Source organism: Entelurus aequoreus, linkage group LG21, assembly GCF_033978785.1.
Source record: "Entelurus aequoreus isolate RoL-2023_Sb linkage group LG21, RoL_Eaeq_v1.1, whole genome shotgun sequence".
Lineage (NCBI taxonomy): Eukaryota > Metazoa > Chordata > Actinopteri > Syngnathiformes > Syngnathidae > Entelurus > Entelurus aequoreus.
In genome coordinates, this window is record NC_084751.1 from 21,212,543 (window position 1) to 21,236,683 (window position 24,141).

General features: G+C 39.2%; 1 protein-coding gene across 3 annotated transcripts in view; it reads right to left on the bottom strand.

Annotated features, from left to right (window-relative positions):
* Window positions 1–2,142: 2,142 nt before the first annotated feature.
* The window catches only part of hook3 (hook microtubule-tethering protein 3), a 59,577-nt gene continuing 37,578 nt past the window's right edge, over window positions 2,143–24,141 (bottom strand). The window contains exons 9-24 of one of the 3 annotated variants that reach the window (XM_062031156.1): window positions 20,616–20,779; window positions 20,085–20,225; window positions 14,089–14,176; window positions 13,860–13,973; window positions 13,672–13,782; window positions 13,084–13,168; window positions 12,939–13,002; window positions 12,428–12,568; window positions 12,083–12,170; window positions 11,620–11,654; window positions 10,715–10,797; window positions 10,545–10,645; window positions 10,363–10,467; window positions 10,184–10,255; window positions 7,167–7,303; window positions 2,143–7,015 (exon numbers count right to left, since the gene is read on the bottom strand). In XM_062031156.1, the coding sequence (XP_061887140.1) occupies window positions 7,003–7,015; window positions 7,167–7,303; window positions 10,184–10,255; window positions 10,363–10,467; window positions 10,545–10,645; window positions 10,715–10,797; window positions 11,620–11,654; window positions 12,083–12,170; window positions 12,428–12,568; window positions 12,939–13,002; window positions 13,084–13,168; window positions 13,672–13,782; window positions 13,860–13,973; window positions 14,089–14,176; window positions 20,085–20,225; window positions 20,616–20,779 (1,542 nt within the window). In that variant the 3' untranslated portion in view covers window positions 2,143–7,002. Of the gene's footprint in view, window positions 7,304–10,183; window positions 10,256–10,362; window positions 10,468–10,544; window positions 10,646–10,714; window positions 10,798–11,619; window positions 11,655–12,082; window positions 12,171–12,427; window positions 12,569–12,938; window positions 13,003–13,083; window positions 13,169–13,671; window positions 13,783–13,859; window positions 13,974–14,088; window positions 14,177–20,084; window positions 20,226–20,615; window positions 20,780–24,141 lie in introns of all 3 variants that reach the window. The other 2 variants (XM_062031155.1, XM_062031157.1) reach the window with 2 other exon arrangements.

The window sequence follows — 24,141 nt, forward strand, 5'->3', positions numbered from 1 at the left end:
AAAGCGGGAATTTTTTTGAAAATGGTAAAAAATTAGAATGGTCTGAATGAGTTGAAATGATTGGTGTTGGAATTTTTCAAATCAGTCAAGAAATGTTGAAGTAGTAACATATGTAATTGATAAATGGTATTAAGGAATTCCTAGAATTTCGGGAAAACCGGGAATTTTTCCAGTTTGTCCTGATTAAGAGGAATGTTTGAACGGTGGAACGGTCATAGTGGGTTGAAAAATGTGGAAAGAGTAGTCGCCAGAAAATAAGGGCCAAAAAAGGGTTTGAAAAACGGGAATTCTGGGAATTCCTGGAATTTTTTTTTGAACTTGGAAATATAACAGTTTGAATATCCAGGGTGAGTGGAATATGTTGAAGGTAGAATGGTTTTAATTGGTTGAAAAATGTGGAAATGGTGGAAGTTTGAAAAATTGCCAATTTATTTTGAATGGGAAAAATGTCCCGGAAAACCTGGAATTCTGGGAAATCTGGGAATGTTTGGAATTTGTCAAGGGAAATCCCGCAATTCCCGAATAGGCTGAACAGTTTGAAGTTGGAACGGTTTGAATCGGGTGAAAAATGTGGACGGTAGAGCTCGCCAAAATCGGGAGAAGAAGTTGAAGTTGAATAGATGAATTTTGGTGTAGAAAACCATATGTGTGAATGCTTTGGAGCATTCACACAATAATATGACTTGCACAATATGGCTGAGTTAATATCGTCATTATTTTACCACCGAAATGAAGCACATTTGGCATCTTTTTTTCGTCCTGGTTACTATCGTCTGTATGAGTTGTGAGATCGTGGGCTCGAGCCTCGGCGTGTGCAGAGATGACCATAACCAGATTATTAGCACACTGACAACATCTTCAACTAGATGAGGCAATTCCTGAAGGAATTGCGTGTGAATACTCCAATGCTGAAGTTGAACTGAAATGCTTACAAAATGTGATATGAATGTAAGAATGGTTTGAATTTCCAGGAAAAACGGAATTTGGTTTATAACGTGGGAAAGTGTTGGTTGGATGAGTGCAATGTGTTAATATTGGAATGGCTTGAATCTGTTGAAAACTGTGCAAATTGTGGATGTTTAAAAAATGGACAATTCATTTTGAATGGGGAAAATGTTCCCTGAAAACTGGGAATTCTTGAAAATCCGGGAAGTTTTTTTAAATTGTTGAAGGAGAGCGAGCACACAGTTTAACAGGCTAAATATTTTGGAGTTGGAACGGTTTGAATCGGATGAAAAATTTAGGAATTGTGAAACTTTGAAAAATGTCCCATTCATTTCAATGGGAATTTCATTGAAATTTCAGGAAAAGCAGGAATTTTTTGGAAAATGTTAAAAGACTTGAATGTTCTGAATGAGTTGAAATGGTTGGTGTTGTAATTTTTCAGATCAGTCGAGAAATGTCGAAGTAGTAACATTTTTAATTGTGAAATGGTATTAAGGTATTCCTGGAAAACAGGGAATTTTTACAGTTTGAAAAACAACTTCGGTTTTTTTTGTCCTGATTAAGAGGAATGTTTGAACGGTGGAACGGTCGAAGTGGGTTGAAAAATGTGAAAAGAGTAGACGCCAGAAAAAGGGTCAACAAATGGTTTGAAAACCGGGAATTCTGGGAATTCCTGGATTTTTTTTTTAAACTTGGAAACATAACAGTTTGAAAGTCGAGGATGAGTGGAATATGTTGAAGGTGGAATGGTTTTAATCGGTTGAAAAATGTGGGGGACGTTTAAAAAATGGCCAATTCATTTTGAATAGGAAAAATGTCCCGGAAAACCTGGAATTCTGGGAAATCTGGAAATGTTTGGAATTTGTCAAGGGAAAGCCCGCGATTACCGAATAGGCTCAACAGTTTGAAGTTGGAACGATTTGAATCGGGTGAAAAATGTGGTAGGTAGAGCTTGTCAAAATCTGGAGAAGAAGAAGTTGAATCGATGAATTTTGGTGTAGAAAACCATATGTGTGAATGCTTTGGAGCATTCACACAATAATATGACTTGCACAATATGGCTGAGTCGGCATTAATTTACCACCGAAATGAAGCACATTTAGCATCTTTTTTTTTCCGGCGTGTGCAGTGATGACCACTGTTAGATTATTAGCACACTGACAAAAATCTTCAATGAATTATAAATGATTAAATAATAACCACACACATGTAGTTTTTCTTATACAAGCTTTATTTACAATGTCATATCCAAGTGTTTACAGTGTCGGAAGCACATTTTTTAAACGGAGAAACACTTTTCAGATAGATGCTATCCATCCAAACTATTTTCACTTCCTTTTCCTCAAAGTGGTCAAGGCCTCCTTTATGCTGTGAACACTACAGTATGTACATTGTGTGTTTGTATACAAGCAGTAAAAAACTTGGCAAATAGGAGGTTAGTTCCAACGTCATTGTCCAAATGAGTAGAAAAACACGGAGCGACACACACAAACACACACGCCATGCCTTGTTAATGCAGTGTTGTGTTTCTTCTCTGTACAGTTAAGTAGTTCAGTAACACTATCAGGGACTTATATTTTCTGACGATATTTGCATAATCAAGCACCAATATGTCTCCCTTGTGTGACTCTGAGACAACACAAGGTGCTTAATTTGCGGTGCAAAATTTACACTGACCCCCATTATCAGTCATAAATAATGGACTCATTTTAATACAGTGGAACCTCCAAAGTCGCCTCTCAGTCCAAACCGATGTCAGCAAATCCAGTCAGTGTCTAAACACGTGTGATGATAACCATAGAACCAGAAAAGGCTGCTCAGTGCAATATGAGCAATACAATGTCAATTCCACACAGATTCATGTTACACTTCTTAATTCAAGTATCAGGCATGTTCAAAGTGTGATTATAGCTTTAAATTTAGGTTTAACCCTGGAACAGATAAATGTCAGTTTTGGAGATTCCACTGAATGAATGTATCCACCTCAATATTGACTGCAAAGTAATTGTTTAATACACGAGTTTCTTTCATTTAATTCCTAAGAGACAAAACAGTAAATCCAATAAAATAATTTAATGGTAAAAATGTGCTTTTCCCGTTAAGATTCAACAATAAACACCCCTTTTAAGGACCTATATCATGTTTTTCCAGTAGAAAAAAAACAAAAAAAAGAGTAACCGTTCCTCTTTGTGCCGTTCCACTGTTGCATAAGACGATAATTCAACAGTATTTGAATGTCATACGGAACTGTTAAAAGTGGTGATAAAATACTAACACTGCCGCACAAAAGAATAAATAATAAAATATGCACTGCATGAAATAATACACAGTATAAGAATGATGAGTAAAAGAAGTATAAGGAACTCAATTTTCCTTCTCAGCTTGCATCGCCTTAACCGTCTCCGCAAAGGCACTAAAACCGGAGGACTCAACCGCATCACATCAACCAAAAATATTTGCATGTCACCACTTCTTTTTTTAAATGTCAAAAGCCCTGCAAATAAAACCATAAATATGCATTAATAAAGCTACACAAAATGTACAATGCTGCTGCATGATAAAGGTGACCTGTGATCATTTAGTTTTAGGACTATTTTCATAAATTGGGGTTTTCAACATCTTATCATAATCATTAACCTACATGAGCTAATGCAGTTTTATAAGTTTTTTCCACTCTCTCTGTAGCTTACTTTTTAGTTTCTTGGACATAAAAACAAGCGAGAGTTGGTGTCCAAGTCATTTGTTCACAGAATACAAACTTAAATAAAAATACTTAACTTCTTGTAACTTGTATCCTGTATGAAAATGTTCCCATCCTATGTCTATAAAATCCAACCTTTTAAGGTGAGGTTAAAGCTTTTTTGTTACATTGTTAACATAACCACAAGCACTAGAGGGGTACTTAAATACTTGAAGGTGTACGACTGCAGTTTTCCTTTTGCAATACTGACATCCATTCCCAACTGAACATGTGGGAAAAAAAAATAAAATATTTGAGGTATCCTGTCACTGTGCTGGCCTTTGTAACAGAAAGGTTGTAACAGACCTGATGCAGGTTGGAAGCACAGAAGGTGAGTCCGTGAGGGGGCGCGGATGGAGTTAGGATGAGGATAAACAAACATGGACGAGAACATGAGGGTTTGCTTTTCCAACGTCGCTCTCTGCTGGCACGTATGGGGATTGCAAAGCAGCAGAAGGTTGTTAGTGCTGACGGTGCTGGTGCTGGGGTTACTTGCAGTCAACGCAAAGATATGCAAGCCGGGGTAATTCATGCATCGCGCGCCTCGAGTTCGCCCTGGTTGAGGCCAGCACGGGCCACAGACCGGGCCGGGTCATTGGTGTGCCAGTCATGCTGGGATATTGCTGTCAGTGGGGAGTTGAGAACAGGAGATCACGGTCAGAAAGCAGAGAACGTTAGCAGCAACTTGTGGCAAAGCGGATGTCAAATTAAGAGGGTTAATTAGAAAGAACAGGTAAAGACCCACAAACTCTGGGATGACGTACTCCAATATCTTGTATAATGTCATTCTGGAAAATTGCAATTTGAAAGGGGATGGATCAACTCTATATATCCTTCAGTTTGCATGTTCTATTTAACATGTTGGCACCAATATGAGAATCTACAGTACGGGTACACTAAAATACCAACCGGACAATTATGACACTTAATGATGTCATATATTGCATCCGGATTACAGTGGAACCTCTAAAGTCACACAAGTGGCACAGTTTTTGGCAGAAAAAGAAATGTCTCAATTGTCAGAGTCAGACAATCCCTTAAGTGTCTGTTGGCCTTTTCCGATGTCATCATAGAAAGTTGTACAGCAGGGCTGTCCAAAGTGTAGCCCCGGGGACATTTTGCATTCCGCAGATAAGAGTTTGTGGTCATAATTAAATCGAACAAAAAAAAAACAACAGTAAAAATGCAAGGAAAAAGAGCAGTAATAATAAGTAATAATGACCTACACCACAAAGCTTTTTCTGCCTTGAAATATATATATATAATGCAGGCATGTAAAATATCTGCAAAAAACGTGGAAATTCATGTTTTTAAACATTATTTTCACGTCAAAATATCACTTCCGCGTTTTTTTAATGAAATATTAAAACAAACCTTTCGTGGGTGAACTATGTAAACCTGCTACGATATTTAGAGAATGAGATCTGTTATGTTGAACACTCGCCTCGGCCGCAGGTACTCGCTGTTCCTCTTGTCTAAACGCCGCACAGGGCGCCGAAACAAGCTCGCAAGTTACCATAGTTAGCATCATCTAGCGAGCTTACTTGTTGTCGCCTGCGTTCTTTTTCTGAGCCACAACGTTGACGGCTGTCTACTTTGTTGCTAATCATATTTGGATGATTACAATCCGAACACTATTAATTCCGAACCAGTTGTGGTTCCAGAGCATTTATTAGTAGCCAGTGAGAAAGTATGTTTTTGACGTAACGGACGTAAACAGAGGTCACAACACCGAAAGTATATTACCCGAGGGGGCGGGGCTACAGGATAGAGTTGCCAAATGGGAAACATTTTCTGAGTTTTTTGCATGCATGTTATTTAATTTACATCACATTTTCAATGATAATGAAGTAGAAAAACACAAAATATTGGGGGTGTGGGAAAAAATCGATTCAAATTCAAATCGCGATTCTCACGTTGTACGATTCGGTATCGATTCTCATTTTTCAAAAATCTATTTTTTTTAATTATATTTTTTTTTTTAATTAATCAATCCAACAAAATAATACAAAGCAATACCACAACAATGCAATCCAATTCCAAAACCAAACCCGACCCAGCAACACTCAGAACAGCAATAAACAGAGCAATTGAGAGGAGACACAAACACGACATAGAACAATCCAAAAGTAGTGAAACAAAAATGAATATTATCAACAACCGTATCAATATTAGTAACAATTTCAACATAGCAGTGACTAAAAATCCCTCATTGACATTATCATTAGACATTTATAAAAAAAAATAAAAAATGAACAATAGTATCACAGTGGCTTACACTTGCATCCCATCTCATAAGCTTGACAACACACTGTGTCCAATATTTTCACAAAGATAAAATAAGTCATATTTTTGGTTCATTTAATAGTTGAAACAAATTTACATTATTGCAATCAGTTGATAAAACATTGTCCTTTACAATTATAAAAGCTTTTTACAAAAATCTACTACTCTGCTTCCATGTCAGCAGACGGGTAGATCCTGCTGAAATCCTATGTATTGAATGAATAGAGAATTGTTTTGAATCGGAAAAATATCGTTTTTGAATCGAGAATCACAGCCCAAAGATTCACAGCCCTACTAAATATGGTACATTAAGTGTCCAAAAAACAGCCAAAAGAGGTTGGTAGATGAGAATAAATCTAAAGGTAAAATGTAGTTTAGAAATGCAGGAAATGTAGTCTTGATTTTTAACATTTTCTCGTGAGGCTTGAGTGGCTACACTTTGTGTCGAAATGTTCTTCTTTTTTTGTCAGTTTGCCTCTTTTTGTTCTTAAAGGATGCTCACATGCCTGATAATGTTTGTTTTTATCATCCACATTCCCCACGCATGCTTCAACTTTTCAGTATGCAGCTTTTAGTGCAATTAATTTGGACACCCTTGATGTGCAGTGAATTGGAAACAAAAATTGTACTTATAAACATAGAACCAGACATGTACAATAAGAACAATACAATTAACTAAATATCCATTAAAACGCACATTTGTTTTAGCAAACAGATGCTATATTGAGCAATCAATTGTTGAAAATCATGCACACACAGTTAACCCATTTATCCACTTGTATGACTTGGGAGATTGTGCTGTATATGACGAAGTAAACTAAGACGTTAACATAATACTGCAACAAGATATTTATGCACGAAAAATGTAAATCAGGGAATTGATTCATCTCCCAGAAGGGTCAGAAGTTGAGTGTTTGAGGCTAGTATTAGTCAGACTGTTAAACTACAAGAAATGGTCTGCCATCATGATTGAGTCGGGTTCAAAAATGTTTGAGTGGAAATAAAAGTGGTGCAAGTCTTGTCTGGCATCTCTACCTTGCAGATCTGACCAAGAAGGGTGGAAAGAAAGAAAATCAATAGAAGTTCAAATCAATGGGAATAGATATATGCCTGATGGGCACATAAAGGTACTGCATTGGGGGAAAAGAAGGATTTCAAAGGTCGTTTTGCTGTTGCATGTTTTCTGCCTCTCTACCTTGCGGTAGCTGGCTGCACATGGCCTGGGTAGGTGCGACGTGAACTGGTGGCTTGTCTCTGCCGGGCCAGGAAGGACTGACTGGAATTTGTTTTGGCAAGTCGGTCTTCAGCCGCCTTCTTCTGGAACGTCATTCCCTGGGAAAACAATAAGAAAGATGAGCGCTCAACCCAATCAGTAGAAGCCAATTTATTGTTATTGTATACCACAGCGTATTCTCAGCCCAATAATGCTGATGTAGCTAGCGATCTGTTACAGTGGGAAAGTGGGAACTGTATTAGGGCTGGAACGGTTCGGATGGATCTTATAACGGTTTTGTGACATGGTTTTCGGTTTTGATAAAGCAACTTCTAATAACCATCTTGAAGACAGCCCTCTATTTTATGGCTACCGTATTTTTCGGAGTATAAGTCGCTCCGGAGTATAAGTCGCACCGGCCGAAAATGCATAATAAAGAAGGAAAAAAACATATATAAGTCGCACTGGAGTATAAGTCGCATTTTTTGGGAAAATTTATTTGATAAAACCCAACATCAAGAATAGAAATTTGATAGGCAATTTAAAATAAATAAAGAATAGTGAACAACAGGCTGAATAAGTGTACGTCATATGACGCATAAATAACCGACTGAGAACGTGCCTGGTATGTTAACGTAACATATTATGGTAAGAGTCATTCAAATAACTATAACATATAGAACATGCTATACGTTTACCAAACAATCTGTCACTCCTAATCGCTAAATCCCATGAAATCTTATACGTCTAGTCTCTTACGTGAATGAGTTAAATAATATTATTTGATATTTTACGGTAATGTGTTAATTATTTCACACATAAGTCGCTCCTGAGTATAAGTCGCACCCCCGGCCAAACTATGAAAAAAACTGCGACTTATAGTCCGAAAAATACGGTACTTACATACTCTTGTTATGTATTTGTGTAACCCAACCCTTCAACTCCTGAACTGCTGCACACTAAATGGTCAAAATTCAAAAATATTAGTTTTGTAAAAATGATACCAAGTTTTCACCCCACAAGAGGGACTGGGTTGAAATGTATCACAACTCAATACAATCTACAGAACACACGCGATTTAGCCAAATCAGCACTTGTTTAGGGGACTGACAAGCGCACATCTGTTCAATTAGACCCTGTCCTTCTCAAATGGTAAGGCGGGGGGCACATGTGACCGGCATAAAATGACTTCCTCATTTTAAATTACAAAAAAAAAATCAGCACAAATTGTTTTATTAATTTTGGTTTTGTTAGTTAAAGTGTTCTATATATTGTGCTCCGGAGTTAATGTTACTGATCAATTTGAATTTATTTGTTATACTAATTAAATTTTTCAGCATGAAGTCGGTCAAAAAAATGTTATAGTTTAAATAAGGATTTTTTTTTAAATTGTAGTTTATTATTCGCACTTTTCTGTTAGAGACGACAAAACAATGTTAATAAAGTTATTCTTTGTTGTAAGTTGATCTATATTTCTTTTCTTGTTTTCTTTAATGTTAATAATGGTACAATGTTATGCAGAGGTGTACTTAGAACAATTTTATAGACAGATGTTTAGGATGATCAAAAGGTCACGGTACAATTTTAATTGATATTATTGTGGCATATGTCAAAAAGAAAAGACTTAAAAATGATATAGTGTGTAAAATGAAGTGGCAAGAATGTTTGGGATAAACACACCCACTGTAATTGAACACAAACATAATGCTCGAATGTTCCAGTCATATTCATTAGACAAAAAAGTATTTTTAAGTGCAAAGAATAGTGAAGAAACATCCAGCGTTACAAGCAAATATAAACAAATGTTTAGTGTCTTAAAGTGCCAATGTAAACATTCAGTGTAACAAGTGTAAGTAAAACAATAGTTTAGTGTCTTTCAACTTTTACTTTCTGAGAAACAGTGTCCTCTGCAGTGGACATTTTATATATCAGTTTGTCAGAAAAGTTAACTCACAATTTAACTTTTATTAGTTTAAATACCTCACAAATTGATATTTAGCCTCGCTTTCTTTAAATATCATTTCCCTCGGCCAAGTCTGTTTTGGCTTTGAACGCTCGAGATGAACGTGGCTCCGCCAGAGAGGTTATGTTTTCGCCAGAGTTTGTTTGTCAGTTAGAGTTACAGTCCGTGTCGTGGTCTAGTCTGAAAGGGACGTGTAACATAAAAGACGGACGCTTCTTGAATAGTTTATTTAGAAAAGGAATGTTAGTAGAAATTATAGTGTCGCTAATACAGCGAGTCACGGCAACATACGCGGTGCGCGGTGATCAGCTGGGCTAGCAATACAAGAAAGAAATGGAGATGTAGAATAATTTCAGACCAAAAAAAACTACACTCACAAAGTTTTCGTTTGATACTGACACACATCACGGCATTATTGTGAAGATTTTGAAACCGCAATATAGCAGTATCTACAACACCTTTACATCCTTACAAATGATACTATTTACATTCTCTGCGGAGAGTGGGGGAGGGCCACAATATGTTTTCTTCTTCCTATGGGGGCGTAACAGAAAATAATTAAGAAGCACTGAATTAGACAACGATAGGTATACCTTAAATTATTTTTATATGTATTAATGAGAAGTTTAATTATTGTTTATTTATGTATTTAATAATTACTTACTTACTCATTGTATAATCATTTACTCATTTTTTTATTTACAAACAAATGGGTTAAAACTGCTGTGATTTAAAAAATGGTAGGATTAAATAGGCTCTGCTTTTTCCTACTCCTTTCCATATATGCTGTAATGAAATAACTGGAAAAATGTGATGTATTATTATATTGTAATTATACGCATGTTCGAAAGAAACTGACATCAACCAACCAAGATTGGTTGAAAAACATGGCTGCAATCAAGCACAACATCTTCAAGGATGTAGCAGCTAAGTCATTGTGTCGCAGGATTATACTCTTTTACATGCAGGTTGCAAAGCATTTTGAACCCAACACATAATGGGTGTTACAAATACAGTCATGTGAAAAGCATCTTACCATATTGTACCAAGCTGACACAATTAGCTTCTCCTCATTGTCCCTCTGGCCTTTTGTCTTGTCCATCTCTTTCTGTTGGGAAGAAAACCACAACCGTTAACAAATAATAAACTAATATGTAGTACAGGTATTTTAAAAACAGTTAAATATGTGAGTCCAGTCTTTTCTTTTTGAATGACCTCCAAGGAATGTAACATCCGCTCTTTCTCCTGCAGTTGGTTCTTCAAGACCTGAACTTCTGGACCAGATCCCTGGTTCTGCTTCGGATCCAAGGTGCGAATCACCTGAGGAGCAAATGAAGTCATGAGTGACACATGCTTCCTGGTATCTGCTCATAGCCAACGTGTAAAAATACTCTTACACTCTTGGCTTTCTCCAAGTATTTTTTATATCTCTCCTCCATCTGTTTCATCTCGTCATCTTTCTTTTTTAAGGCGTCTTCCAGCTCGTCCACTCGTTGAGCTACCAGAGCAGGACAAATATTTAGCACGACATTTGAGTAACATTCATAAACATCCACTTCAAACTCACAGTTTGCAGAGTATTTGGGTTCCATCTCATCGATATAGGCGTTCTTCCTCAGTAACTCATTGTTCAACTGTTGTACTTTCTCCCTGGAAAGGAACGCACACATCTTCTACTATCAACAAGTAAGATAGGTTAGTCTTTAAATAAATTCACAAATAAGAATATAAATACCAGTAACACAATTTGTAAAGCTTCACATTTCTATGTGGCATAAATATTTGTATACGAGCAAAGTACAGTACAAAGTATGAGACTACGTACAAATACAATCATAGAAATGATGAATTAGTTAAAATGTTGGTTTTTTTACATTTTCTTACTCCCCTCTTACAGAACAAGTGCTTTATACTTATATTGCAAATCATATTTTGTATAATCCAAAGTATTTCACACAGCAGCAAGCTCGTTGCTCTGTGGAGTTTGATACGGCTTGCTGATATTGTTATCAGCAGAAAAAAATGGTAAAATGGGTTATACTTGTATAGCGCTTTTCTACCTTCAAGGTACTCAAAGCTCTTTGACACTATTTCCGCATTCACCCATTCATTCACACACTGATGGCGGGAGCTTCCATGCAAGGCCCTAACCACAACCCGTCAGGAGCGAGGGTGAAGTGTCTTGCTCAAGGACACAACGGATGTGACGAGGTTGGTAGCAGGTGGGGATTGAACCAGGAACCCTCAGGTTGCTGGCACGGCCACTCTCCCAACTGCGCCACGCCGTCCCCAGAAAAAACACAATACCGATATGATCCAATCTCAAATTTTTTGGCCAATATCAGTAGATCAATATTATTGGACATCCTTATTTTTGTGATAAACTAGAATTGATATGGTGATCTTGTCCAACTGCTTTATGTGTAAATACTACATTTTTTATCATGTATATCTACAGGTCTGATTACTTACATGTGCTCCTCGTACTTCTTCTTCAAACTGGAGGACTGAAACATAAAAGAGAAATCTGTCTATGAATGTTCTCATTTATCCAGGTAATTGTAATCTCAGGACATTCAATCGATTGCAACTGGACTGTTTGGTTTGTCTTAAAAGATGTTTCACCTCTCATCTGAGTAGGCTTCATCAGTTCATGCTCATAGACTTAGATCGTTTTTTTTTGTTTTTTTTACAACTGTGGGTGATTTTGCATTTCGGCTGATACAAAAAAAGTTGTTGGCGGAAGACAGGCTACACCCTGGACAAGTCACAGATAGAAGGACAGCTATACACACTCACATTCACACTCTAAGGCCAATTATGTGTTGCCAATCAGCTGATCCCCAAGTGCACGTCTTTGGAGGTGGGAAGAAGCCAGAGTCCCCGTAGAGAACCCACACAGTCACAGGGAGAACATGCAAAAATTATTACGTACATCATCTGCTTTAGAGCCTTGTTCTTGAAGCGTCTTCTGTAGTTCTTCTATTTGGCTCTGCTCCTCCATCAAGCGCTGATTGGTTAACCTACAAAGACACAACAGACACATTGGACAACATAGTTGTAACACGGCAGAGAGCTAACAGCCTGACTGTGTCAAATAAAAGGCTAAAACGTTACCAATTTAAACTAATAGTGAAAGTATTGCTGGAGAAGGAAACATTTATTCCCAATATTGGCAAGAGGGACAAGCGGTAGAAAATGGAAGGCTTGAATTCAAATAAAACTACTGAGAAAGATGTAATACATAGATCCGTGACATGTTTTTAAGCCCTTTGCAGACCTGTTTTCTGTCTCCAGTTCACTTTTCCTTCGATTGGCATCCTCCAGCAGACTCTGCAGCAGTGCAATCTTTTCGTTATCCGATCCCTCCTGGGCCAGTTTCAGCATTTTGTTCTCGTGCTGAAGACGAATTAAATGCTCCCTGTGTAAAAAGGCATCAGAGACGTAATTACACTAAGAACTAGGCTCTTTTTACTGGGCTGCGGTAAGCCCTTCTTTTTTACCACTTCATTTTCTGCCACAATAACTGCCAATATGTTTGATGGGATTAAAAGTGAAAGAAACAATCGTTACTACTGCTGTGGGGGAAATCAAGCAACACATTTTAGGGTATGGAATGCTTCCAGCACAAAAAAACTGCCCTTTTGGAAAGCAGCGCACGGGCTGATGTAACTCACATGTTGCTATTACATAAATCAGTTAAGAAGCAGATATTTTTAGGCCCGACTCATAAATCCTAAACTGCAAAATGAATATAAACCAGCAGATGGCACTAGAAAATCTTTACTGACCTTATCTCAGGCGTTGTTATCTCAGCTGCCAGCGAATCAGTGCTGCTTAGTGCAGGGAGCAGACCTTGGCACATTGAAAAAAGGATTGTTATGTACAATTATCCACCTCTGGCTCATGTATCGCTGTTTTTTTAAAATACTGTACCTGATGTAAGCTGTCCCGCCTGAGCTTGGACACAATGCAGCTCCTCGATGGTCTCCTTCAAAGAGTCTCTCTCTGTTCGCATTCGCTACACAGATTCACATGAACATTGTCATCACCAGTTAACATTATATACTGGAAAAACTCACAATCTCACCAAGTATATATTTAAAATTTCTAGTCAAAATATCTAAACCAATCCAATTCATAATCACTCTTAAAAAAAACTATTCTGATTCTGATTCTGAAAATATTTTGTCAGGCAACAGATATTCTGAGGAAAAAAAACAAATTTTGAGCATCACAAGTTTGTTATAAGACACATAACTTCACAATACTAGTGAGTATAGCTAAAAATTGCTAATTTCTAGATCACTTAAGTTTTTAAAGCCTAAATATAATGTCATATTTTAAGAAATCTTACCAAGACAATTTTGAATTGTATCTTTGGTAGATGTTTTTGCTCATTACAAGCAAAAACAACTTGTATAAATTATTTTTTTACTGTTTTCAAGAGGGGCATTTTTTCCAGAGTATTTTGATGACGAATGCAGAATTGTAAGTATTTTTAATCACTGCAGCTATACATACATCTTTTTCTTTTTGTAGAGAGTCTACTTTCTCTTTGACTCGTTTGTACTCAAACTCGTTCTTGTCTGCCTTTTTCGATTCTTCGGACAGTCTGTTCTGAAGTTCAACCACCTGCAGTGTGACGAGAGATGGTGTATAATATTCACATACATAGCGTGTAATACATGTAAGAGGAAACATTAGTCGACCTGTCTCTTATAGGTCTCCAGCTGTCCCTTAGTAGCATTAGCTTTTCTTATCTCTTCTTCCAAACTAATGTTGGTCTCCATTAATACTGTGTTTTTCTCCTCCAAGAGCTTACTCTGGAAACAAATGGACACAACATGTTATTGTCATGCACAAGATAATCAATGTTGTCCAAGAACAACACAAATAAATGTTTGGGTGGATCAGCATTTTTTGTTTGAGCGTGTGTACCTGTCTTCTGAGAAGTCCCATGTCCTCCAATTTCTTCTTATAGTGATCTACTGTTCCTTCAAGCTTTGACACCTTGTCGGATGAATGCCTGGTTAAAAAAACAACAACAATAATTTACTATAAATTGGGTGTTTAGTACAAGACAGAGGTTTTCAGCTCATATTTTTGGTATATATTAATTGCAGTTTACCTCAAACACACACATACTAAAACTATGATTTTCCACCAATATGATTAAACTTCAGTGACAATCCAGTGGAAAATGATGTTCCATGTCCAAGTCCTTATTCCAGTTTTTGTTTTCATTATATGAAATAATACAAATTACATCCAAAAATGACATAAGTCATATTTTGATGATATTCTCACTAACAATAAATATGTACCCAGCCTCTTGCCCGAATCTAGTGGGATAGGCTCCAGCTTACCTGTGACCCTAAATACAACAATGATGGATTCTATTTATATGGCGCTTCTCTAGACACTCAAAGCGCTTTACAGCTTGTAATGAAGACATAAAAAATGAATTTATATTCGATTCAATCATATTTCGCTCGCCAGTATCTTCATTGATTATTGCTTAAATTGACATTGCAAATTCATAACACGTTTGCTAACTTTCAAGCGGATCATTTACGTCACAGCTGAATCTCTCCAGGTCACTGGTGTGTACGAGTGACAAGAAGAAAAGCTCTTACTCTCTTAGGGAGAAGTTGTTACATGTTGGTTTGCATGTAATTTATACATCTCTATACCCGAAATAGAAGACAACTCGTCTTTTTCAGACTGTGCTCTAGGAAAAAATATACAGTTTTATATTCGGGTCAATACGGTACAGCTGGTCCTCTTTTTTATGATATTTTGTTATTTTGAACATACTGCAATACATTTTGTTTGATCCATAAACATGAGACTCACTGGCGAACTAGTAAAAATGCAATGCTAAAAGATTGTTTGAAACCCTGAAAAGCAACTTACAGTGCATTCAAAAAGTATTCACAACGCTTCACTTTTTCTACATTTTATTATGTTACAGCCATTCCCTCCTCTCTGAACTGCCACCTTATTGTGGTAGAGGAGTTTGAGTGTCCCAATGATACTACGAGCTATGTTGTCTGGGGGCGTCCATTCACCTTTGTAGGGTCTCCCAAGACAAAGAGGTTCTAAGTGAGGGACCAGACAAAGAGCACCTCAAAGACCTCCATCTATGACTACATTTAATCTGCAGGCCAAAGTGGCCCAAATCAGATTTTTTTGAGATCTGATTTTTTCCAGGTGATTGTTTACTTTTATCAGACTCCAGTGAAAACGCGCACAGGCCCCAATGTGGCCTCAACGTCACTTGCATACGCACTTTAATAAAGTGAAAATAAAGTAAGTTGACCGGGAGTAAGTCGCGACTACTACAAAATAAAATAAAAGTCGCAACGCCTTAAAAATAAGGTTTTTTTTTACGTGAAAGTAATATAATGCGTGATATATAATGCATATATAATGTAATATATTTTGGAGGGGTGTAATCTTTTTCTGGCTGTTAAGTAGAGGAGACAGGGACACCAGCATGGATCTACGGGAGCTTTATTTTTCAACTCACATGTAAGCAAATTCCGGTCTTTCAACAATCGCCATTTCTTCAGAATCAAAATATATATTCATATATTACACAGAGCCTTTTATTTAATAATAATAATAATAATAATACCTGGGATTTATATAGCGCTTTTCTAAGTACCCAAAGTCGCTTTACATGTTAAAAGCCCATCATTCATTCACACCTGGTGGTGGTAAGCTACTTTCGTAGCCACAGCTGCCCTGGGGTAGACTGACGGAAGTGTGGCTGCCAATTTGCGCCTACGGCCCCTCCGACCACCACCTATCATTCATTCAACATTCATTCACCGGTGTGAGCGGCACCGGGGGCAAGGGTGAAGTGTCCTGCCCAAGGACACAACGGCATGGTAAGAGGCGGGGAGCGAACCTGCAACCCTCAGGTTTCTGACACGGGCGCTCTACCCACTACGCCATGCCGCCCCATATTTGTGCACTATTGATAAGTGATGCACCGAAAATTGGGTCGCCTTAAATAGAAACCAAAACCGGGTGTTGCGATGAAATATCCATTTCCACTGGTGTCTGCGTCTTTCACACGAGTGACATAGCTCGCCCAAAGCTGACAAAAAAAAAAATCACATTCATGTCACATACAGGTCGCATTGAATTTAGACTGAAGTCGCATTTGAAAAGATCAGATTCCAATAGGATTCAAGACTAACTCTTGATGGGGCCTGAATCTGATGTCAAAAGATCAGATGTGAAGCACTTTGGAGCCTTTAAACTGGCGGAAAAAAAAAAGAAAAAGATCTGTGTCACTTGAGGGCAAAAAAAATCACATTTGGCGTGCAGTGTAAACAAGGCCTATGACAAAAAACAAAAAAGGAATCCAGCTTTCTTTCGCCCCCCCCCCTCTGGAGAGCAGTAAGGGCTCTGGAACCAGTCTTCTCGAGAGGGGCTGGACTCTCTTCCACACTGGCATTGCAAGCAGTGAGAGGCAATGGGCGTGGGTGGCAGTACTTGTTGCCTCGCAGCTCAGAGCCTGTACGTCGGAGTTCAACACAGTAGACGAGAGGTTAGCTTCCCTCTGTCTCTGGGTGAGGGGACAGGTTCTGAATGTTGTTTGCGCTTGTGCACTAAACAGCAATTCAGAGTACCCGCCCTTTTTGGATTCACTAGAGGAAGTACTGGAGAGTGCTCCCCCAGGTGATTCCCTTGTTCTGCCGGGGGCCTTCAACGATTACATTGGCAATGACAGTGAAACCTGGAAAGACGTGATAAGGAGAAACGACTGCCCAGATCTACAAACCCCGTTTCCATATGAGTTGGGAAATTGTGTTAGATGTAAATATAAACGAAATACAATGATTTGCAAATCATTTTCAACCCATATTCAGTTAAATATGCTAGAGTCTTGTTCACGAGTGAGGGAAGAGTGGTTCGTGAGATCGACAGGCGGATCGGTGCGGCGTCTTCAGTAATGCGGGCGCTGTATCGGTCCGTTGTGGTGAAGAAGGAGCTGAGCCGCAAGGCAAAGCTCTCAATTTACCGGTCGATCTACGTTCCAATCCTCACCTATGGTCATGAGCTTTGGGTTATGACCGAAAGGACAAGATCACGGGTACAAGCGGCCGAAATGAGTTTCCTCCGCCGGGTGGCGGGTCTCTCCCTTAGAGATAGGGTGAGAAGCTCTGTCATCCGGGAGGAGCTCAAAGTAAAGCCACTGCTCCTCCACATCGAGAGGAGCCAGATGAGGTGGTTCGGGCATCTGGTCAGGATGCCACCCGAACGCCTCCCTAGGGAGGTGTTTAGGGCACGTCCGACCGGTAGGAGGCCACGGGGAAGACCCAGGACACGTTGGGAAGACTATGTCTCCCGGCTGGCCAGGGAACGCCTCGGGATCCCCCGGGAAGAGCTAGACGAAGTGGCTGGGGAGAGGGAAGTCTGGGCTTCCCTGCTTAGGCTGCTGCCCCCGCAACCCGACCTCGGATAAGCGGAAGAAGATGGATGGATGGATGGATGCTACAAAGACAACATATTTGATGTTCAAACTGATAAACGTTTTTTTTTTTGTAAGTAATCATTAACTTTAGAATTTGATACCAGCAACACGTGACAAAGAAGTTGGGAAAGGTGGCAATAAATACTGATAAAGTTCAGGAATGCTCATCAAACACTTATTTGGAACATCCCACAGTTGAACAGGCAAATTGGGAACAGGTGGGTGCCATGATTGGGTATAAAAGTAGATTCCATGAAATGCTCAGTCATTCACAAACAAGGATGGGGCGAGGGTCCCCACTTTGTCAACAAATGCGTGAGCAAATTGTTGAACAGTTTAAGAAAAACCTTCCTCAACCAGCTATTGCAAGGAATTTAGGGATTTCACCATCTACGGTCCGTAATATCATCAAAGGGTTCAGAGAATCTGGAGAAATCACTGCACGTAAGCAGCTAAACCTGTGACCTTCGATCCCTCAGGCTGTACTGCATCAACAAGCGACATCAGTGTGTAAAGGATATCACCACATGGGCTCAGGAACACTTCAGAAACCCACTGTCAGTAACCACAGTTGGTCGCTACATCTGTAAGTGCAAGTTAAAACTCTCCTATGCAAGGCGAAAACCGTTTATCAACAACACCCAGAAACGCCGTCGGCTTCGCTGGGCCTGAGCTCATCTAAGATGGACTGATGCAAAGTGGAAAAGTGTTCTGTGGTCTGACGAGTCCACATTTCAAATTGTTTTTGGAAACTGTGGACGTCGTGTCCTCCGGACCAAAGAGGAAAAGAACCATCCGGATTGTTATAGGCGCAAAGTTGAAAAGCCAGCATCTGTGATGGTATGGGGGTGTATTAGTGCCCAAGACATGGGCACTGGGCAACTGGAGGCGTGTCTAAATGGAATCAAACAATGGATGTCCAGCAACTTTTTGCATCTTAACGCTAAAAAAATGGATATGCTGATTATCGGTCCTGTTAGACACCGGCACTTATTTATTAATACCACCTTAACATTTGATAACAAAACAATTACACAAAGCGACTCGGTAAAGAAGCTCGGTATTATCTTCGACCCAGCTCTCTCATTTAAGTCACACATTAAGAGTGTTACTAAAACAGCCTTTATTCATCTCCGTAACATCGCAAAAATGTGTCCTATTTTGTCCATCACCGACGCTGAGATCATTACTCATGCGTTCGTTACATCTCCTTCCGATTACTGTAACGTATTATCTTCGGCTGCTAGACTTCTGACAAGAACAAGAAAGTTTGATTATATTACGCCTATACTGCAATTCCTGCCGTTGAAAACCATCCCCGCTGCATGATGATGGCACCATGTTTCACTGTAGGGATGGTACTGGCTTGGTGATGAGCAATGCCTGGTTTCCTTCAATCATGGCGCATTCACACCAAAGAGTTCAATCTTTGTCTCATCAGACCAGATAATTTTGATTCTCATGATCTGAGAATCTTCTAGGTGCATTTTGGCAATCTTTTTATGAAGAAATGGTTTCCGTCTTGCCACTCTACCTTACAGGTCTGATTGGTGGATTGCTGCAGAGATGGTAGTCCTTCTGAAAGATTTTCCTCTCTCCACAGAGGAATGCTGTAGCTCTGACAGATTGACTATCGGGTTTTTGGTCATCTTCCTGACTAAAGCCCTTCTCCCCTGATCGCTCAGTTTAGACGGCCAGCCAGCTCTAGAAAGACCTGGTGGTTCAAACGTCTCCCATTTACGGATGATGGTAGGCCACAGTGATCATTGGGACCTTCAAGGCAGCAGATATTTTTCTGTACCCATTCCCAGATTTGTGCCTCGAGACAATCTTGTCTCGGAAGTCTACAGACAATTCCTTTGACTTCATTATTGGTTTGTGCTCTGCCATGCACTGTTAAGTGTGGGACCTATATAGAGACGTGTGTGTCTTTCCAAATCATGTCCAATCAACTGAATTTACCACAAGTGGACTCCAATTAATTTGTAGGAACATCTCAAGTATGAGCAGTTGAAACAGGATGTACCTTCATTGCAAAGGCTGTGAAAAATTGTGAAAAAAGTGAATTTCGGGATGCACTGTACTTTTTTAATGAATTTTTGTATTTAATGATTTTACTCTAGTATTTTCTATGTCCTTTGTGTCTTCCATATACAGTGTGAGTGACTCATGTGTTAATTTAGATATAAATTAGACCGACAGAACGCTGTAGTAACAGAACTCATTTAGTATTTCTCATAACGTACTGAGCTTGAACTTGTCGTCACACTTTCTCTGCACATACTTGAGTTAATAAACTCATTAAGCATGAAGGTGGTTTGAAACATTTGAGGCAAATATACAATACATTAAAATTATAGGACTTTTGTGGGTCTCAAGCGTTGAACATTCCACTGCAGTTGGAATCAGGAGCTTTACGGAGTCTATTTGAAGTGTTATTTACCTGAGGACATCAATTTCATCCTTTAGAGACTGGGCTTCATCCGCCAAAGATGTGAGCTCCTCAATTTGTGACTTGACATCCAACAGTTCTTTTTCGAGCTCCTCGCAACGTATTCGGTAGTCGTCTTTTGCAGCTTCCAACCTAGGAAGAAGCCATCATAATGATAACCTTGCAAATCGGCACATCGGCTCACAATGACAACATAAGAATAAATGATAAATGATAAATGGGTTATACTTGTATAGCGCTTTTCTACCTTCAAGGTACTCAAAGCGCTTTGACAGTATTTCCACATTCACCCATTCACACACACATTCACACACTGATGGCGGGAGCTGCCATGCAAGGCGCTAACCAACAGCCATCAGGAGCAAGGGTGAAGTGTCTTGCCCAAGGACACAACGGACGTGACTAGGATGGTAGAAGGTGGGGATTGAACCCCAGTAACCAACAACCCTCCGATTGCTGGCACAGCCACTCTACCAACTTCGCCACGCCGTCCCACAGTCATTCTTTGTAGAAATTCCATACCTGAAGCTTTCTTCCTGTAGCTGCTCCAGTTGTGTCTGCAGCTGGAGGTGTCTGCGGCCAGCCGGGCTGTTTATGTCCTCGATGGAGTCCGACTGGTTGAGTCTCTCCATCAAAACCTGGTTTTCAGCTAGCAAACTGCTTTTCTCCTCTTGCAGGGCTGCAACCTGTGGTTCAGTGGTAATATGACAATGAAATAACTTTAGACAACAATTAAAATTGTGACAACACAGCATTCAGTCCATTTTGTCATCAGCAATCAGTGCAATTTAACTTCTAATATTAAGGAAAAAACACTGCAAATCGTCAACAGGGCAAACCAACAGAGGGCTACAAACTGTATGGGCTGATGTCTTCTGTGTGACAGACAGGGCATCAAACTCAACACCAAGCAAAGCAAAAGCTGCATCCTGGTTTTAGTTCTTGACTAATTGTGCACCAGATTACTAAATATAGATTGTGTTTTATTTAAGGCTATGTCCACACAAACACAGGTATCTGTGAGTCAATAATGGAGTTCAATGTGCTGTTTTCAACGATTACACGGCTATTTAAAGTGCTGCAAGCATTATATCACAACTTCCTGCGCTGACCATGTAAGCTATGCCCCACATAATACACACAAGCGCATGAAAAGGGTAACGTTACGCTATCAAAGCAGTGTTTGAAAAAGTGTAGGATTTTACCCACCAGTACAGCAGCAATACAGTGTTCCTTTCACCACTTTGCGTGTCACTCAAAACTGTAAATAGGTATTTTTTTAATATATAAAAGTGTTGGAACATATATTAGATATAACCAGCGGTATACCGCATGCTGCAATGAAGCCTTTACCACGGCACACTATAGTGGACCAATCACAGAACACTGTGTTCTCTGTCTTGGCAGCTGATTGGTTCTTCTTTGCTTAAGCTCTTTGTCCCACAGATCTGTTATGCTCTGTTCTGCGCTGTTCGTTTTCTGCTAATGTTGGAATTATTTTAAAGCTTTATGATGTCACTCAAACGTTTTGGGCCCTATAAGGCTTTTGGCACAGAACCTAAGCCCCAGAGGAAGCTGCTTACCATCAGAGAAAAGGTGAATCATTTGCTGTAAAAGAGGTAGGATTAAATAAGCTCAGCTTCTTCCTCCTTTCTTTCAGACATGTTTAATAACAAACTGGAAATATGAGATGTACCATATTGTAAATGTATACATGTTTTAAATAAATTAAAACCATAACCTCCTCATTGCTCTGCCAAAAGAAGGTAGCCTGGCTACTCGCTGTTATACAAGATCAATGAATATTTGGTTACTACATAAAGAAGGAGGAAAATAATAAGGAAGACGAAAACTGTGTCTATTAAAAAGACAGTACCAATACCTTGAGAATTTAACTCCTGCGATAATAGTGATCATTGTATAGCAACCATAGCATCCATTTTAAAATGGAGTGACAGTCATGAACAGCAGTCCCCTTTCTATTCAGTTTTATTTGTAATTGTTAAAAATATAGACATTCATATTAGGGGTGTCCCGATTCTACTTTTTCACTTCCGATACGATACCAATATTGGAAACTTATGTGTTGACCGATACTGATATTAATCCAATACAAGCAGGAGTTATAGCACATGCTTAAATTATTTTTAAGTGTGGAATATTAGAACATTTTTAATCTAGTGAAATTTGCCAAACAGCGAACAATTGCAGGTATAAAAAACACTGGACTCACTGGTGACGGTGGCAGAGAAGAGGACTGTAGAAAAACTAGTGAGCATCCTGGATGATGCCAGTCACCCTCTGCATACCGTTATCAGTAGCCAGAGGAGCCTGTTCAGTGCTAGACTGCTTCATCCCAAGTGCAGGACTAATAGACTAAAAAACTCCTTTGTCCCACACGCCATTAGATTGTACAACTCCTCTCTGGGAGGGAGGGGGGGTACTAGAATGACGGGCGATGCAAAACAATAACAGTGTAATACGTTTTCATAACATGGTCACTAATGCCTAGTTTCTCTTGTTATATTCTTATTTTACTGTTATATTTGTATTCTCATTGATGCTTTTTGTTTTTATTCTATTGTAATATTTTTCTATTTTGTTTTCATTTATACCCCCATTATTTACTTTTTTAAATTCGATCTCAATTCTGTACACTGCTGCTGGAATTTTAATTATCCTGAGGGAACTCTCCTGAAGGAATCAATAAAGTACTATCTATCTATCTATCTATCTATCTATCTATCTATCTATCTATTCAATTACATACTTTAACTATTTTGTAGTGTGGAAAATGATTGATCAAGTGAAATTACTTAAAGGCCTACTGAAATGAATTGTTTTTATTTAAACGGGGATAGCAGATCCAGTCTATGTGTCATACTTGATCATTTTGCGATATTGCCATATTTTTGCTGAAAGGATTTAGTATAGAACAACGACGATAAAGTTCGCAACTTTTGGTCGCTGATAAAAAAAAAAGCCTTGCCTATACCGGAAGTAGCGTGACGTCACAGGAGGAAGGATTCCTCACAATTCCCCGTTGTTTACAATGGAGCGAGAGAGATTCGGACAGAGAAAGCGACGATTACCCCATTAATTTGAGCGAGGATGAAAGATTCGCGGATGAGGAACGTGAGTGAAGAACTAGAGAGGCAGTGCAGGGTGTATCTTTTTTCGCTCTGACCGTAACTTAGGTACAAGGTCTCATTGGATTCCACACACTCCTTTTTCTATTGTGGATCACGGATTTGTATTTTAAACCACCTCGGATACTATATCCTCTTGAAAATGAGAGTCGAGAACGCGAAATGGACATTCACAGTGACTTTTATCTCCACGACAATACATCAGCGAACCACTTTAGCTACTGAGCTAACGTGATAGCATCTGGCTAAAATGCAGATAGAAACAAAATAAATAAATCCCTGACTGGAAGGATAGACAGAAGATCAACAATACTATTAAACCATGGACATGTAACTACACGGTTAATAATTCTCAGCCTGGCAAAGCTTAACAATGCTGTTGCTAACGACGCTGGAGCTAACTTAGCAACCGGACCTCACAGAGCTATGATAAAATCATTAGTGCTCCACCTACGCCAGCCAGCCCTCATCTGCTCACCTGCGTTCCAGCGATCGACGGCGCGACGAAGGACTTCACCCGATCATCCGTGCGGTTGGCGGCTAGCATCGGCTAGGCGTCTGCTATCCAAGTAAGTACTCCTTGTTGTGTTGCTACAGCCAGCCGCTAATACACCGATCCCACCTACAACTTTCTTCTTTGCAATCTCCATTGTCCATTAAACAAATTGCAAAAGATTCACCAACACAGATGTCCAGAATACTGTGGAATTGTTCGATGAAAACAGAGCAGTTTGTATGGTGACACATTGGGTACGAATACTTCCGTTGCCGTCGTGACGTCACGCGTATACGCATCATACATAGACGTTTCCAACCGGAAGTTTAGCGGGAAATTTAAAATTGCCCCTTATAAGTTAACCCGGCCGTATTGGCATGTGTTGCAATGTTAAGATTTCATC